General features: G+C 41.1%; 2 protein-coding genes across 31 annotated transcripts in view; one reads left to right on the forward strand and one right to left on the reverse strand.

Moving 5' to 3' along the window:
- Positions 1–3,192, forward strand: part of plxnc1 (plexin C1) — an 88,112-nt gene extending 84,920 nt beyond the window's left edge. For all 27 annotated transcript variants that reach the window (XM_049566290.1, XM_049566289.1, XM_049566287.1 and 24 more), the window contains 3 exons: positions 1,114–1,254; positions 1,335–1,409; positions 2,450–3,192. In XM_049566290.1, coding sequence (XP_049422247.1) covers positions 1,114–1,254; positions 1,335–1,409; positions 2,450–2,554 — 321 coding nt within the window. In that variant the 3' untranslated portion in view covers positions 2,555–3,192. The remainder of the gene's footprint in view (positions 1–1,113; positions 1,255–1,334; positions 1,410–2,449) is intronic.
- Positions 3,193–3,341: 149 nt separating this feature from the next.
- Positions 3,342–17,543, reverse strand: cep83 (centrosomal protein 83). Of its 4 annotated transcripts, none has more exons than XM_049566298.1 (16): positions 17,303–17,543; positions 15,956–16,165; positions 15,467–15,617; positions 14,837–14,929; positions 14,039–14,170; positions 13,660–13,911; positions 13,436–13,567; positions 13,201–13,315; positions 12,829–12,973; positions 12,219–12,368; positions 8,231–8,306; positions 7,967–8,121; positions 7,678–7,807; positions 5,625–5,728; positions 5,141–5,327; positions 3,342–3,577 (listed from the first exon to the last, which is right to left on the reverse strand). In XM_049566298.1, exons 2-16 carry the CDS (start codon positions 16,156–16,158, stop codon positions 3,440–3,442), a joined length of 2,163 nt encoding a protein of 720 aa, XP_049422255.1. In that variant the 5' UTR covers positions 16,159–16,165; positions 17,303–17,543; the 3' UTR covers positions 3,342–3,439. The 4 variants fall into 4 exon arrangements, with proteins under 4 accessions (XP_049422255.1, XP_049422252.1, XP_049422253.1 ...); XM_049566295.1 differs by having other exon boundaries at positions 7,967–8,124; positions 17,303–17,541; XM_049566296.1 differs by lacking the exon at positions 17,303–17,543 and adding an exon at positions 16,845–17,147 and having other exon boundaries at positions 7,967–8,124.
- Positions 17,544–17,663: the final 120 nt, after the last annotated feature.

A 17,663-nucleotide genomic window follows, 5' to 3' on the forward strand; every position in this document is an offset into this window, starting at 1 on the left:
AACTGCTAAAAAATGTCATAGTAGTATGTCACAAAATAATCATACAACATTATGTTGAAAAAAACTGCTAAAAAAGTCATAGTATAGTATGTTGAAAATAATCATAGAACACTACACTGAAAAAACTGAAGTCATAGTATAGTATGTCGAAAATAATCGTAGAATACTCTGTTGAAAAAACTGCTAAAAAAAAGTCACAGTATAGTATGTCAAAAAGTCATAGAACGCTACGTATGTTGAAAAAACTGCTAAAAAAAAGTCACAGTATAGTATGTCGAAAATAGTCATACAACAGTATGTTGAAAAAACTGCTATAAAAGTCATAGTATAGTATGTTGAAAATAATCGTAGAATACTCTGTTGAAAAAACTGCTAAAAAAGTCAAAGTATAGTATGTCAAAAAAGTCATACAACATTGTGTTGAAAAAACTGCTAAAAAAGTCATATTATGGTATGTAAAATAATCATAGAACATTATGTTGAAAAACTGCTAAAAAAAAAGTCATAGTATAGCATGATGAAAATAATCATAGAACATGTTGAAAAAAACTGTTGAAAAAGTCATAGTATGTCAAAAGTCATAGAACGCTATATTGAAAAAACTGCTAAGAAAAGTCATAGTATGTCAAAAAATTCATACACTATGTTGAAAAAACTGCTAAAAAAGTCATAGTATAGTATGTCAAAAATAGTCATACAACAGTATGTTGAAAAAACTGATAAAAAAGTCATAGTATAGTATGTCACAAAATAATCATAGAACATTATGTTGAAAAACTGCTAAAAAAAAGTCATAGTATGTCGAAAAAAGTCATCCAACACTGTTGAAAAAAACTGCTAAAAAGTCAGTTTAGTTTGTCAAAAAAATAATCATGCATTATGTTGAAAAAAACTGCTAAAAAAGTCATCGTATAGTATGTCGCAAAATAATCACAGAACATTATGTTGAAAAAACTGCTAAAAAGTCATATTATAGTATGTTAAAAAAAAAAAGTCATCCAACACTATGTTGAAAAACTGCTAAAAAGGTCATGTTATGTCATAAAAAAACGTCATAGTGTCATGTCAGAAAAAAAAAAGTCATGGTATATTCTTACCATTATTGCATTCCAGTATGCACCAACCAACAAGCTGCTCTACGCCAAAGACATTCCCAAGTTCAAACAGGAAGTAAAGACTTACTACAAACATATCAGAGACCAGTCACCAGTCACAGACTCAGAATTCAAGAAATTCCTGCAGGAAGAGTCGAAGGTAACGTCCATTCACTACTAGATGTTTACAAACTGGTGCGGTGACGACCAGCAGTAAATGGATGACTGTTTTCTTTTCAGAAACATGAAAATGAGTTCAACGAAGCCGCAGCCCTCAGAGAGCTCTATAAGTTCATGCAGCGATACTTCACTGAGGTCAGTTCTTCTTATCGTCAAGACGAGCTCAAACTTTTTTTTATTCATGTTTGTGTTTTTAATGGAGTATGACACTCTTATAATACTAGTATGAACTAATGGTGATGTTGGAGATGCTACATCTGGTTTTGTTCTAAATACGTTTTAGTTGCAGTTTCATTCTGTCATCCATTTTAACACTTCTCAGTAAAACTGCAGTGGGTGACAAAGTGCCAACTGTCTCAGGTGAACAGATTGACCAGTTGTGTGATTTTGGGTCCAATTTTGTCACCAAAAAAAAAGTCTTGTTTTGCTTTTCACACCAATTACAAATCTTCAGGTCTGTGTCTGGTGGATGACAGCAAGTCCAAACCAGGAAATGTGTAGCTGTTGTGTGAACTACTGATAGAGCGAGGCAGAAATGGATTTTGTCTGTAATTTGAATCATAAATAAAATGACACACTATGCATCACAATATGTGGTGTCAAAATTTGTGGGATGTTGACAGCAACGGCCAAGCGTGACTTCACTTGTGAAACCGACACAGGAGACACCCTGTGGTGAGGAAATGAGATTTTAACCCATCTGATTTCCCTCTGCTTGTTATCAGGCTGCCGTTTCCTGTGTGCACAGCAGCACTCTTTTTTTGTTTTTCCAAAACACAACACTTAAAAACATTTCAAGAACAATACAGAGAGAATTTTATTTTTCATTTTGCATTCTTGAATCACGTGTCACTTTCTGAAAATGTGAGAATAGAGTCTTTGTAGAGAATTCCTGAGCAGATAAAACATCTTTATTAACAAGTGGCATTATCTAAAAAGGTAAAAAAAGAAAGAAAAAAATCCCACCAGTTGTCTGTGAAAATGAAATGAAACATTTTACAGTGTAGCACCACAGTGAAAGGCCTGTTAGGCTGCATGATTTTGGAGGCGTGCACCTGAGTCTTGTGTACAGGCTTAAATGTGTATTGTAATGACAATTGAGAGCCGTGTCTGGAACTTCTGGAATTTTTAATACACCTGCAAAACATCTTACGATAGCTCTGCCTTTTCTACAGATCAAAGAGAAGCTGGACCAAAATGGAGCCCCCACTGAGGTGACAGAGCAACTGCATCATGTTAAAAACTTATTTGATGGACTAAAAAGCTGCTCCTGGGACTAAGCTGCCATCCTGTCACTTATATTAAATAACTCTGACCGACACAGTGAGAGGAGCGAGGAGAACTCCTGCATGCATCATCCCTTGTTACAAAGATGGAGATGAGGTACTGAGTTAAGGAATTACAAGAGGAGCAGAGAGAAGCTGTTCACCTTTTCTGTAATGTCTTGAGTCAGTGGGGAGTTTTGTATCTTACAATTTAAAACAAAGGCCTTATCGGACTTCTGATTACATCAGGGAAGAAAATCCTGAAACTGAATCTTGGAAGTTTGGGGCCTTGAAGTGAAATCCGAAGTCCATCACCTGTTGGTAGCGTACATTGTATAAAAGGACCTTTTTTGAATGTAACACATCTGCTGGTCATGTGTCTGAATGTCTTGTTCAGTACTGCAGTTTAACATGAAAAACTACTACTTCAAAAACACGTTTGTGCCACACGATGACAGTGTGTGTGCCGGCTCTTCAGTCATCTTGTCAAAACCACACGTTAGGAAAAAATCTGTACATTATTCTAGTATTAACAGCCTGTATAAACATTGTGCAATTCACAGCTTGTAGTGCCTTTTATCAACTCCTCTGTGTAGCTTCAGAGCAAACGTGTGTAAACAACAAACATCTCAATACAAAAATCAAACCCTGAAGATGTCACAGGATTTTTTTTTTTTTTTTTAAAGGTGCTGAGGCATTTCAAATAACCTAGGTTCACAACATGAGAGAAACATGTAAACTCTGGCAAAATCCATCCTCATCTCTCCATTTGTATGTTTATACACCAATAAATAATGCTTCTATTTTTATAATAACACTGCTGGTGTCTTTGGTGGGACGAACAGGACGCCATCTCATTCTTCCCTTTAAATCCAAGTCCAATGGAGAGTATGGTTGGGGTCAGAGGTCAGGCTGAGGAGTGGAGTCCCTGTCCCTCTGCACCAGAGATCCCAGTTCCTCCAGCTGCTGCTGCTGGGCGCTTTCCAGGTCCTCCAGCCTGCGTCGGAGCAGAGACAGCTCCCTCTGATGCTGCTCCTCCTGCGGCGACAACAGCTTTATTGACTACATATTAATTTCCTCTCACATACATACATACATATATCCTCCTTGTGCTATTCATTGTGTTGCATTTCACACAAGCAGCCCTCTTCCTTTGTGTTCATTCACACTGTGGTTAATAGACATCAGCCTTTGGTCACATGTGAGTTTCACTGTGGTGAGGTTGATATGCTTCTACAGATTGTTTCAGATTGCATGAGCAATGTGAGCAGGGCGTGACCGACCGTGGTGAGTTTTACCACTCGACCTCTGCAATGTTGCTTCATATTCTCGTCGTACTCTGCTTATCCGGGTCCGGGTCATGGGGGCAGCAGCCTCAGCAAAGAAGCCCAGACAGTCCTCTCCCCAGCCACTTCCGTCAGCTCTTCCGCGGGAACCCCGAGGCGTTCCCAGGCCAGCCGGGTGATGTAGTCCCTCCAGCGTGTTCTGGGGCGGCCCCGAGGTCTCCTCCCGGTTGGACACGCCCGAAACACCTCCCAAGGGAGGCGTCCGGAAGGCATCCTTACCAGATGCCCGAACCACCTCAACTGGCTCCTCTCGATGTGGAGGAGCAGCAGCTCTACTCAGAGTCCCTCCTGGATGTCTGAGCTCCTCACCCTATCCCTAAGGCTGAGCCCAACCACCCTGCAGAGGAAAATCATTTCGGCCGCTTGTACTCGCGATCTCATTCTTTCGGCCACTACCCAGAGCTCGTGACCATAGGTGAGGGTTGGAACATAGATCAACCGGTAAATCGAGAGCTTCGCTTTCTGGCTAAGCTCCCTCTTCACCACAACGGACCGGTTAAGCGCCTGCATCACTGCTGACGCCGCCCCAATCCGCCTGACAACCTCCCGCTCCATCCTACCCTCACTCGTGAACAAGATCCCGAGATACTTAAACTCCTCCACCTGAGGAAGGTTGGGCAAACTCCCATGCCCCCTCCAGCACCCTGGCAAGGGTAAAGAGCTGGTCCACGGTTCCGCGTCCGGGACGAAAACCACATTGCTCCTCCTCAATCTGAGGTTCAACTATCGACCGGACCCCCTTCTCCAGCACCCTGGAGTAGACCTTAGCGGGTAGGCTGAGGAGTGTGTTCCCTGTAGTGTGTTCCTGTAGTTGGAACACACCCTCTGGTCCCCTTTTGTTTCATATTTGATCTTCTGATCTTGACTGAATCCGATGTGTGTAACTGTATAATTTGTAACTTGAGTTGCTCTGTGTGCTCCACCTAACTTGTATACTGCTGCTTCAGTGAGTGAGCTGACATTTTAGGAATGCCCTTCAACAGCCCACACAGAGGAAGTGTGAGCTTGTCACATTCAGCTGTGGGTTTGTGTATGAGTGAAGAGGGATCAAAAGATTTCATATCTAAACTCAACTTGTTTTGTTGCTTCATTGCATTCTGGTCTGTTTCCTGTGGGAGGAGAAATGGTCCTTTGTGCTTTTTACATGATAGATTTTTGCCTCTTTTTTTGTCTCAATTCATCTATTTACACGTCATTATCATCCATCTAGGCTGATGCAAAAAAAAAAGTTTTATTCACTGCTAGTTACGCTTACTGGTATGTTGGATAAGGGTCCCTCGGACCCCAGGAGGAGGAAAGGGGTGGGTGAGGTCAGGAAGTTGGGGCCAGCGCCATAGAGACCCTGGCCGCCTAACAGAAGGCGTCGAAACTCGTTGTGCCGTCGCTGCAGCTCCTTTAACCGTCTGTTGAGTTGAGCTTGCTCCTCTGAGAAAGACGAATGCCTGGACAGAGAAGAGAAAGAAGTTAGAAATAAGGCCACTATACACCTTAACTGTTAGCTCAACATGCCAAGGTGCTAACAATGGCAACAGTGCTGACAAGGCTAACAGTGTTAACCTGGGGTCGCTTAGAGCTCCTTAAAATTATACTGTATACCCGGTTAAAAGGAGGACAAAAGATCTACTTTGTGAGCACCTGAGGTTTTAAGTTAATTATAATAAAGTAATTAACATAACCGTTTCAGGCAGGTCAATTTAACTGTATTATTTCATTCATAAAATGAGAGATCTGAACTTTACTTTTTGGCTGCAGCAGCTTCTAGTTCCAGCTCTTCTATTCTGGCCTCACGCAGCTGGATCTTATCCTGCAGTCTCTTCTCTTTGTTCTCTGTTAGCGTTTTCCTCTGTAAAACACACACACATTATCTGTAGGTTCCAGTAAAACAAATTCAAGTCTCTTTTAAGACCATTCAAATGTTACAATATTTAAAATGACGGTGTGTAAGCAAGGGGACACCAAGACATTATCATTACTGGAACGATGTGTAAAACGTAAAATAAAAACAGAGTGCAAATCCTTTCTGACATACAGTACAGGCCAAAAGTTTGGACACACCTTCTCATTCAATGCGTTTTCTTTATTTTCATGACTATTTACATTGTAGATTCTCACTGAAGGCATCAAAACTATGAATGAACACATGTGGAGTTATGTACTTAACAAAAAAAGGTGAAATAACTGAAAACATGTTTTATATTCTAGTTTCTTCAAAATAGCCACCCTTTGCTCTGATTACTGCTTTGCACACTCTTGGCATTCTCTCCATGAGCTTCAAGAGGTAGTCACCTGAAATGGTTTCCACTTCACAGGTGTGCCTTATCAGGGTTAATTAGTGGAATTTCTTGCTTTATCAATGGGGTTGGGACCATCAGTTGTGTTGTGCCGAAGTCAGGTTAATACACAGCCGACAGCCCTATTGGACAACTGTTAAAATTCATATTATGGCAAGAACCAATCAGCTAACTAAAGAAAAACCAGTGGCCATCATTACTTTAAGAAATGAAGGTCAGTCAGTCCGGAAAATTGCAAAAACTTTAAATGTGTCCCCAAGTGGAGTCGCAAAAACCATCAAGCGCTACAACGAAACTGGCACACATGAGGACCGACCCAGGAAAGGAAGACCAAGAGTCACCTCTGCTTCTGAGGATAAGTTCATCCGAGTCACCAGCCTCAGAAATGGCAAGTTAACAGCAGCTCAGATCAGAGACCAGATGAATGCCACACAGAGTTCTAGCAGCAGACCCATCTCTAGAACAACTGTTAAGAGGAGACTGCGCGAATCAGGCCTTCATGGTCAAATGGCTGCTAGGAAACCACTGCTAAGGAGAGGCAACAAGCAGAAGAGATTTGTTTGGGCCAAGAAACACAAGGAATGGACATTAGACAAGTGGAAATCTGTGCTTTGGTCTGATGAGTCCAAATTTGAGATCTTTGGTTGCAACCGCCGTGTCTTTGTGAGACGCAGAAAAGGTGAACGGATGGATTCCACATGCCTGGTTCCCACTGTGAAGCATGGAGGAGGAGGTGTGATGCTGTGGGGGTGTTTTGCTGGTGACACTGTTGGGGATTTATTCAAAATTGAAGGCACACTGAACCAGCATGGCTACCACAGCATCCTGCAGCGACATGCCATCCCATCCGGTTTGCGTTTAGTTGGACGATCATTTATTTTTCAACAGGACAATGACCCCAAACACACCTCCAGGCTGTGTAAGGGCTATTTGACCAAGAAGGAGAGTGATAGAGTGCTGCGGCAGATGACCTGGCCTCCACAGTCACCGGACCTGAACCCAATCAAGATGGTTTGGGGTGAGCTGGACCGCAGAGTGAAGGCAAAGGGGCCAACAAGTGCTAAACACCTCTGGGAACTCCTTCAAGACTGTTGGAAAACCATTTCAGGTGACTACCTCTTGAAGCTCATGGAGAGAATGCCAAGAGTGTGCAAAGCAGTAATCAGAGCACAGGGTGGCTATTTTGAAGAAACTAGAATATAAAACATGTTTTCAGTTATTTCACCTTTTTTTGTTAAGTACATAACTCCACATGTGTTCATTCATAGTTTTGATGCCTTCAGTGAGAATCTACAATGTAAATAGTCATGAAAATAAAGAAAACGCATTGAATGAGAAGGTGCGTCCAAACTTTTGGCCTGTACTGTATATTCAATTGAAAAAAGTACAAAGACAACTGATACACGTTTTTTGTAAATATACACTCATTAGTAATTTGATGCCTACAACAAATTCCAAAAAAGTTGGGACAAGTGAATCAAAAGACTGAGAGCAGCAGTACCTTCTTTTGGGCCACCGCTGCCCTCTGCAGTTTCTCTTTAACCTGAGAGTATTTCTGCTGCAGCTCTGCCTCTCGCTCCTGCAGCTTGTGTTTCTCCTCCAGCCACTCAACCCGACGGTCCTCCACCAGCCTGGAGGAGGAATACACGTGGAGAAGCAAAGGGAAGAAAAAGAAATTGTTTTAATAAAGAGGGAGGTCATTGAAGCATCATGTTATAAAGTAATTATCTACCAAAAAAAAAAGAAGTGCTGTTCAGCTGGTTTATTTGCAGACAGACGAGCAGGTGTACCTCTCTGCCTCCTGCTGGCTCCTTTCAGCCTGGGCTCGGGCTGTCCTCAGATCCTCCCTGAGATCGTCTAGTGTCTCTTTCAGTCGCTGGTTTGTCTCCATCAGATCATTTTTAGAGTGGGACAGCGTCCCTAGCTGGACACTCAGTTCCTGGTTCTGCTGTTGGGTCAAAAAAAAAAAACAAAAAAAAAAAACTATTTTTTACATTTATGTCAACAATACAAACTCCCCTGGCTGTGCTAACTACATGACAAATAACACTTACCTGCTGTAGGTCAGCAATCTGTGCTTTCCGTCTCTCAAGCTCCTCAAGCTGTGAACTCTGCTGCTGCAGTTTGCTTCTGTAAGACAGAAAACAGTCTCATTAATCAGGGCACTGGCTTCCTTAAAGAGCACAGAAATTAAATTAGAAGCCATCACACAGAAAGCTCATTTCAAGTTTCTTCTTCCGTGGTAATGATGCTCTCATCATACTTATCAAACAGGTCTCAGGTGGTCAGAATCAGTCATATAACATCTTCCCCTTTAATATGTGATATGGGTGTTCCACAGGGTAGCATCTTGGGTCCCTTACTCTTTCTATTGTACATCAATGATCTTCCCAATGTGTGCAGATACTCCAATTGTCTGCTATATGCCGATGACACTGTCATTTTCCTCTCTGACACAGAGCCTAATATTGTAAACTTTAAACTCTGCTCTGATCTTGGTATCCTACATGACTGGTTGAATGCTAAGCACTTAACTATCAATGACAAGAAAACGGAATGTATGTACTTCCACTCGCCCAAGAGATCAATATTCATCTCAGACCCAATCCACTTTGCTAATCAAAACCTATCCATCACAGAAACCTATAAATATCTTGGAGTATCTCTCAATTCACATCTCACTTACCGTAATCACGTTCATTATTTAACAAAGAAACTCAACCAGAAACTGTACGTATATACCAAGATCAGACCATACCTTACCAACGTCATCTCTAACACGTATCTACATGCAGTCATTCTCTCAACAATATCCTACTGTCTCCCAATCTGGTACCACAAAAGAAATTACTGAACCAATAGCCAGACTGTACAATAGAGTTTATAAGATCCATGGCAAATTTCCCCTCTGGACTCACCATTGTACTGCACTTTCAAATTTGAATGCCTTGACTTTTCAGAACTACACAAATAATCAGGCTATTAAATTTTATCATTGGATACAAACAGAAGTCCAAACAAACACGCTCAACCCTCAGAAGTATGAATGGGTGCTGAATCCTCAATAAAAAATGTGTACAAAAAGTACAGGACAGCACTCCAATTATAATGTTTATTGCCACATGAACGTTTCGGGTGAAACCCTTCCTCAGCGTGCACAAGCAACAAAGTGAATGCATCACACACAGGTGTCACTTATCTATAATCAGGCTGACGCAGCAGTTGCAGGTAATGGCAAGAGAAGAAAAAAAGGCAAAAAAGGGACCCAACAATGTATCTCTTCTTATATCAACACAAACAATTAAGTAACCACAATAGTGATATTTTTTAAACAGTTATTCAACAATGAAATGCATCTCAATTTCTAAGAATTCCAAGCTTTTAACATTTTTAAACAAAAAAACTCAACAGGCAAATGTCTGATTGTTTTAATACAGTTTTATTGTTAACCTGTAGGCCTGTTAGTCCACAACATTTTTACAAAAAACGTTTTTACAAAAAACAAGTTAGCACCAACTCCTCATTCAGTCCCTTTGGCTCTAAAGTGTCAAGGAAATGAATCCAGAAACATTCCTTTTGCAAAAGGATTTTATCCCAATCTCCACCTCTAGGTGGAGTCTTAACTGCCTCAGTGCCCATATATCTGAGATCAGCTGTGGTATGGTAGTAGCTATTAAAATGTCTGGCTACTGCTGATTTACAATCATGATTAGGGATAGAACATTTATGTTCACAGATTCTAGTTTTTAGTTCCTCTTTTGTTTTACCAACATAGTACAGATTGCAAGGACACTTCAATAAATATACAATAAATTTAGTGTTGCATATTATTCTACCTTTGACTTTCACAATCTTGCCAGTTTTAGGATATGAGAAATAATTTTCTCTGATTAGATTTGGGCATTGAACACAATTGAAACAAGGAAAATTTCCATTAGGCACACTGGACAAAAAAATGATGAGAAGGGTTTTTTTTTTTTTTGTAAAACGGATCTCACCAAATAGTGGCTCAAATTGGGCTGCCTTTTAAAGAAGAATCTTGGTGGCTCTTGAAAAGCTCTTCCAATTTTGGGATCTGTTTTCAGAATATACCAATAATTATTTACAACCTTTTTGAGTAAACTGGAAATAGGGCTATATGTGCACACCATTGAAACTGAGTTAGAAAGAACTTTTTCTTTCGGCTCAAACAAAACATTCCTTTGGATCTGACGAACTTTATCTATGGTGTTTTCAACCAGTGTTGTTATAACCTCTGGAGACAAAATGATTACAGAGCTCCTTGGCTTGTGTCTCAAAGAGCTTTTCAAGAGCCACCAAGATTCTTCTTTAAAAGGCAGCCCAATTTGAGCAACTATTTGGTGAGATCCATTTTACCAAAAAACCCTTCTCATCATTGTTTGTCCAGTGTGCCTAACGGCAATTTTCCTTGTTTCAATTGTGTTCAATGCCCAAATGTGATCAGAGAAAATTATTTCTCACATCCTAAAACTGGCAAGATTGTGAAAGTCAAAGGTAGAATAATATGCAACACTAAATTTGTTGTATATTTATTGAAGTGTCCTTGCAATCTGTACTGTGTTGGTTAAACAAAACAGGAACTAAAAACTAGAATCTGTGAACATAAATGTTCTATCCCTAATCATGATTGTAAATCAGCAGTAGCCAGACATTTTAATAGCTACTACCATACCACAGCTGATCTCAGATATATGGGCACTGAGGCAGTTAAGACTCCACCTAGAGGTGGAGATTGGGATAAAATCCTTTTGCAAAAGGAATGTTTCTGGATTCATTTCCTTGACACTTTAGAGCCAAAGGGACTGAATGAGGAGTTGGTGCTAACTTGTTTTTTGTAAAAATGTTTTTTGTAAAAATGTTGTGGACTAACAGGCCTACAGGTTAACAATAAAACTGTATTAAAACAATCAGACATTTGCCTGTTGAGTTTTTTTGTTTAAAAATGTTAAAAGCTTGGAATTCTTAGAAATTGAGATGCATTTCATTGTTGAATAACTGTTTAAAAAATATCGCTATTGTGGTTACTTAAATGTTTGTGTTGATATAAGAAGAGATACATTGTTGGGTCCCTTTTTTTCTTCTCTTGCCATTACCTGCAGCTGCTGCGTCAGCCTGATTATTGATAAGTGACACCTGTGTGTGATGCATTCACTTTGTTGCTTGTGCATGCTGAGGAAGGGTTTCACCCGAAACGTTCATGTGGCAATAAACATTATAATTGGAGTGCTGTCCTGTACCTTTTGTACACATTTTTTACTTTCATCATTGGATCCAAAACAATAACACGTCTCCAGCACTCACTGATCTAGTTCCAAGATACAACATAGGACAGGAACACATCACTAGATCAGTCTCCCAAGCACATATCCCAGCACCAGCCTATAAAAATAGCTATGGTCAGAGATCATTTTTTCACACATATACCAAACTCTGGAATGAGATCCCATATCATATTAGAACAATAACCTCTGTTGTACATTTTAAACAGGCATACAAACACTGCCTGATGGAAGGATACACCTGCAACCACTGACTTAACCCATAATTTGTGTGTACTTCATTCAAGTCCATGCCTCTCTATATGTTCATGTTGCTGTTTGCTTTTATGTTTTTGTTAGATGTCACTGTTTTTGTGATATGTTACTGTCATTATGTGCTGCAGAACAGGAACCTGCAGGGAAACTGAGGCTTTCCCACCATGTAACACAGCCAACCACTGACAGTGATGGCGCCTATGTGCAGTTTTCTTTCATCTAAATTTGTTTCTGCAAATTAAGTGTGACCTGCATTGATACTTGGACACTATGCACATTTTGTATTCCATCTTTTTTTGTTTTTTTTGTTTTTGTTTTTTTAAATAAAAGAACTACACCTATAGCTAACTATAATGTCACCACTTGAGCTGGTGGATATTAGATGAAGAATGAGCATGCTGATCTGTGCTGGCTGTAACCGGTTTTTCCCTCTGACTAAGGCAGCTGCGTAGATTTTGAAACACTCAACATTCAGTAAAAAGCTGACCTCAGGTTTTGCAGTTCCTTGCGGGCTGCCTCCTCTCCATGTTGGGCCCTACAGAGGCGCTCTTCCAATTCCTCCTTCTGGGCGTTGTCTGTAGCATCCTGCAGCGCCCTCTGCTGTTCCAGAGCAGCGAGACGGTTCTCCACCTCCAACCTAACAACAGCAATTGCAATTAAATTACAGCAGAAAAGACAACAACAGATGAGTTGGTATTCATTTTCTGATAAAGTCAAAAATTGTTCATTTCCTACAGTGTTATTTTTATTCCATGCAGCTCACAGTGTGTGCACAAGCAGTGATTACACTGTGTTAGAGACTCCTGGCTCTGATTGCTTGTCTTCATTCAGGTGCAGAGGTTTCTTGTAAATGCTATAAGGAGCACTGGGAGGAGCCAATGGAACCTGATTCTATCACAGCCTCATGAACTACTGTCAGGATATAGTGACAGTTTCATCAAATATGACAAAAATTGAAACTTTAAATCGTCCAATTTGCTAGAATGATTGATGCCATCTCTCCATCATTGCCAGGGAGTCAAACCTCTTTTTTTTTTTTTAAACTGCCACCAGGTGATGGATAGCAGTTACTGAGATAAAGCAATGGTGGTTCTTACTTTTCCTCATGTAAGGCCACAGTTTTGCGGAGCTCCTCCTCACGGGCAGACTGCACCTTCCTTACCAACTCCCTCTCTTTCTCCATCAGAATTTCCTTGTGCCGCTCCATCGCAGCCTGCAGCACCTCAATGTCTGTCTGCAAACCTGAGACACAGGAGTTAGCATGAGAATCTATGGTTGATACACTGAAAAAAATGACTGAGAATCCGTATTGTGGAGACAAATGATACATATATTTGACAAGTTAAAGTCTGGATCAGTTGATGAGGTTCATTATAACATAAAATCTGTTGCTGGTAATATGTTCAGTGTTTACTGTGCTTGTGGGAGAGAGAGATGGATGGGTGTATGTGTGTGTGTGTGCTGCATACCATCAATTTCCCCCTGCAGTGTGTCTCTCTCCCTCTCCAACTCCCCTTTAGAGCGGGCACACTCCAGTTTGACATTGGCGACCTCCAGTTTATGTGAATGCTTCAGGCTTTCAATCTGAGAACCAGAAAAAACTTTCACTGAACCTGACATGGAAACCAAGGCAGCGCTGTGTAATGATTTTACAGTCAATCAAACATCTCAGAGGGTGGGGTCAAAGGTCAAAGAGCAGGTTACCTGGGAGGTGAGGGAGATGACCTCTCGCTCAGCTTTGTGCAGTCGTCCAGTGATCTGGCTGTTCTGCTCGTGGGTCTGAGTAAGCTCGCTCTCCATCCGCTCCAGCTGCAGACGCAACGACTGACGCTCTGCCTATCACACCAACAACCAATCAGATCCGACAGTCATAAAAGAAAGATAAAAGATAAAGCAGAAAAAAACAGCAGAGCATGCTGCTGTCTCACCTCCAGCGACTTCACGACAGCCTGAGACTCCGTCAGCTGTCTGATCTGGATGCGTTGGACGTTCTCGGCCTGCTGGCCCGAGTTTTCTCTCTGGGCGTGGAGCTCGGCCACCTCTGCCTCCAGGCCCTTCAGCCGCAAGTGGAGCTGGGCTTTCTCCCTCAGCAGAGCCTCCACTCGTTTCCCATCACGCAGTACATCTGAACCCTGGTACTGAGCAACCAGGTCCTCCCTGTCCTTCTCCAGACGAGAGATCTGGAAGGGGATCCTTTAAATTAAGTTTCTATTTTTATCATCAGACACAAGTGTACACAGCAACAACTAGAATATAAGTGAACAGCATTTACAACCGAAATGCTGCCCAACCAAACAACAAACCTACCTCTGCCTCATAGCGGATCTTCCTCTCTTCCAGTATGTGAGCATGCTCTTCTCTCTGGTGGTCAAACTGGGTCTTGAGAAAGGTGACCTCATACCGCAGCTTGTTGTACTCAGACCTGTACTTTTCTGTTTCCTACAAAGAACCATGAGTACACACATTAGCTCCTAATCAGTGAGTGAGGAGAGAGGGAGGAGGAAGAGAGGAGCAATCAAGCAGACAAAATGTAAATTAGCACGAAAGCACCTACTTTTAAATGATTTTCAAAAGGCAATCAATGTTAATCTCTTGACCGTTGCTATGGACTTAGTAGTCACAGCTGCTGACAATTTAGAGCCGGCATTTTAGGGTAATACCAAGGTTTTTCCATTTTCATTTTGCAGCTGTTTATTCTTGTATTTCACTGTTTAGTGTTTTATATCTGTGCTGCATTACATTGTGGCTTCCTGTCAATCATACTGACTGCCAATAAATCCCTCAGAAATCTGTTAATACATTCACCTTTTTTTGTTATTACACATCTTTGTTAGGCAGAACAACTATTTGTGTCAAGCTAGGTTAAACACTACTAAGTTTAAATCTTAAAATGTCGAGATATATGATTTAATCCCTATGCATTACATAATGACAAGAGAAACTGTCAACAAGAAATAAAGTTTACGTAAATGGGTAGCAGCTGCATCACTGCCATCATTGTTCCCTCTGTCATAGGGACTGCAGTCACTAGTGGGTGTTACAACAAAGAAAATATATGGCACTATGGTCATACATAGCAGACCTACGATAAAGAAACAGACTGACCTCCTCCAGTTTACTGAACCTCTCTCTGACTGGAACCTCCATTTCCTGCTGCACCTGAGCTCTGAGCAACTCCAGCCGCTGAGGGGTCATCACCTGGTCAACAGACACACACAAACATATTTCTCCAGAGAGTCAGATGTTTGGTTACATATAAGCAAATTTAAGGATAACTGGAATTTGTCATAATTCCAAGGTCATAATGACCTTGACCTTTAACCACAAATTCTAATTAGTTTATCACTGAGTCCTAGTGAACGTTGGTGCAATTTTTATTAAAAATGTGTCCAGTTATATTTGAAATAATGCATTCATAAGAATGAAACAGACAAGGTCACAATGACCTTGAGGTATGATCTATGACCACCAAGACCTAATCAGTTCATCGTTGAGTCCAGGGGGACGTTTGTGCCAAGTTTGAAGAAATTTCCTAAAGGCATTCTTGAGATATCACATTCACAAGAATGGGATTGACGGTCAGACAGACAAGCTGATAATGCCTAGCCGCGGTTATTGCCAGTGAGGAGGCATAAAAACAAAAATCTCAGCCACACCTGACACGAATGTGTTCTTTTGTTTTGATTCATTGATTAATTTCCACAAGTTGCATTGTGTGAGATTTCAGCAGTTTACCTGCAGTTTCAGCTCCTCTGCTTCTCTGGTTTTGTCGAGTAGCTCTCCTCGGAGCTCCGCCAACAGCAGCTGCAGTTTCTCTTGCTGAGTCTGTTTGTCACTCAACAGGCGCTTCAGTTCACCCTGCGCTCGGGTAAACTCTTCCTGCAAGCTGCAACAACCAGGGCTGAGACTGAGCACCATGCCATACCAACATATACAGGGAAAACTGAAGCAGAGTCAATGTTGATAAACAGAATTAAGTACACATTACAATTCAGCTCTCTTATTACTACACACTTTGTCATATGAAAATATAGCTGATGTCAGTGCGATTGATGATATGTGATGATGGAGAGGTGGTTTCTTCTTGCTTTTTCTCTACACTTGCAAACATATCAATGATATCTTTTCTCCAGGGCTTGACTCAGTGTGTCTCCCATCATTCATACACAATATAAAACAAAAGGCAAGGGCTGCCAAAGAATTAAAAAAGTCAATCAGATATACCTGGCATGTTCAGCCTTGAGTGTCCGGTAGTTGGTCTTATAATTTTCACACTTTATCCTCTCATCGATTAGCATCTTCTGCAGCTCCATCTCTGCTCCCTCCAACCCAGCAGACAACCCCAGCATGGCTGCAGACCTCCCAATCCCAGGCTCCAGATTTTGAAGGAGTGGTGACGACTGGCCGAGAGCTGAGGAGGTCATCATCTCACCTCTGCAGGAAAGAGCCAGAGACAGGAGGATGTAAATAAAAGCTGGGTGAACAAGGGAAAGGAATTGCTGTGTCTGTGTCCGAAAAAAGGAACAGCAGTTCTTTAGCTGTGGCAAGAACTGCCCTCACTTTCTCTTAAGTGCGTTCAGGTGCTTTGAGAGGGCAGAAATGAGTCCTGGCGTTGTTGTCAGTTGGTTACCATGGTGGCTTTGAGAGGAGTCCCCCAGCTACTTATTAAAATAACAACCCCAGTCAAGACTCTGAATCAATCTCAAGTGATTAGTCAGCTCCAGTCCCTGGCTGCTGGGTCTGCTGTGGATACACAGTCTGTGATTGCAAACCACTTAAGCTTCTCAACATCAAGCATCCTGTCTGTCTTTGAGGAGAAATTCGGACTAATGTCACTCTGTCAGAATACATGAACACAGTTAACTTCAAAATACTATCAATACACCACAGCACAAACTGTAGTTTCATATGCAGTCTAAAACAAATCCATACCTTAGACATTATTTAACGTTATGTGCACGGGCTAAGGTTTGTTGTCATCGTACTCCCTTAAAATACAGCCTAATTTAACATTAATCCAATGCCTCACCACAGACACACACTAGTCTAATGTTAGCCTCTATCTAACAGTTGCGGACATGTCATAATTTAAGAGTAAAAACTGCAAACTTACATCTCAAATTTGTCAAAAGCATGGAGATGTTTTTAAATATCGCGCTCTGTGTCTCGCGACTTAATATGCTAACTAGCTAGCTAGCTACTTTAATGCGTCCGTTATCGGACACTCCTTGCTTCTGGAAATTTCCTTGCAAGGTCAAGGCGTTGTTCTTAAACTAACACAAGTAGTCATTAGCGTGACTGGGATAAGCTTTCGCAATGAAAAATACTAACGATTAACATCTTAAATTCCAACGACTTTACCGCAGCAAGCTAAACGGCTACTTGTAAGCTAACTAGCTAGCTAGCAAACAGGTACCAGGAACTGTAGCTCGAAGACGTGGCTAGCGTTGTGTACAGTGCGGCGCATTTCTGGGGTTCAAATATCGACATACGGCCATATAAAGTTAAGTTAAAGTCAACAACAACATTTACGTTACAGACTCGAGCAAGTGGATGCCAAAAACCACGTACCTTTTGTTGAATTCTGTCCTGCTTTCTGTTTGCTTTGCTAGCCAGCGCTAGCTAGCAATTCTGCAAACTACAAACTGTGGGATCATGGGACTTTTTTTTTTCCCGAAGTGCATTTCTTTCGTTGAGAAAGACAACATAAGACAACATTCACAAAACCCTCACTGGCACTTTCACACTGGATCTATATATTTCTGTGTGCATATTTATATAACCACAACGTTTCTAACTGACTATATTAACGTATTAACTGATATATCACGTGTGAGCCTAAAACTGCATATGGACTGAATATATTAAGCATATATTAATCCTTAACAATATTGTATTTAACCAGCGGTTACTAATAACAAGTAGCAAAGTG

The sequence above is a fragment of the Epinephelus fuscoguttatus genome, linkage group LG22 (genome assembly GCF_011397635.1).
Source record: "Epinephelus fuscoguttatus linkage group LG22, E.fuscoguttatus.final_Chr_v1".
Lineage (NCBI taxonomy): Eukaryota > Metazoa > Chordata > Actinopteri > Perciformes > Serranidae > Epinephelus > Epinephelus fuscoguttatus.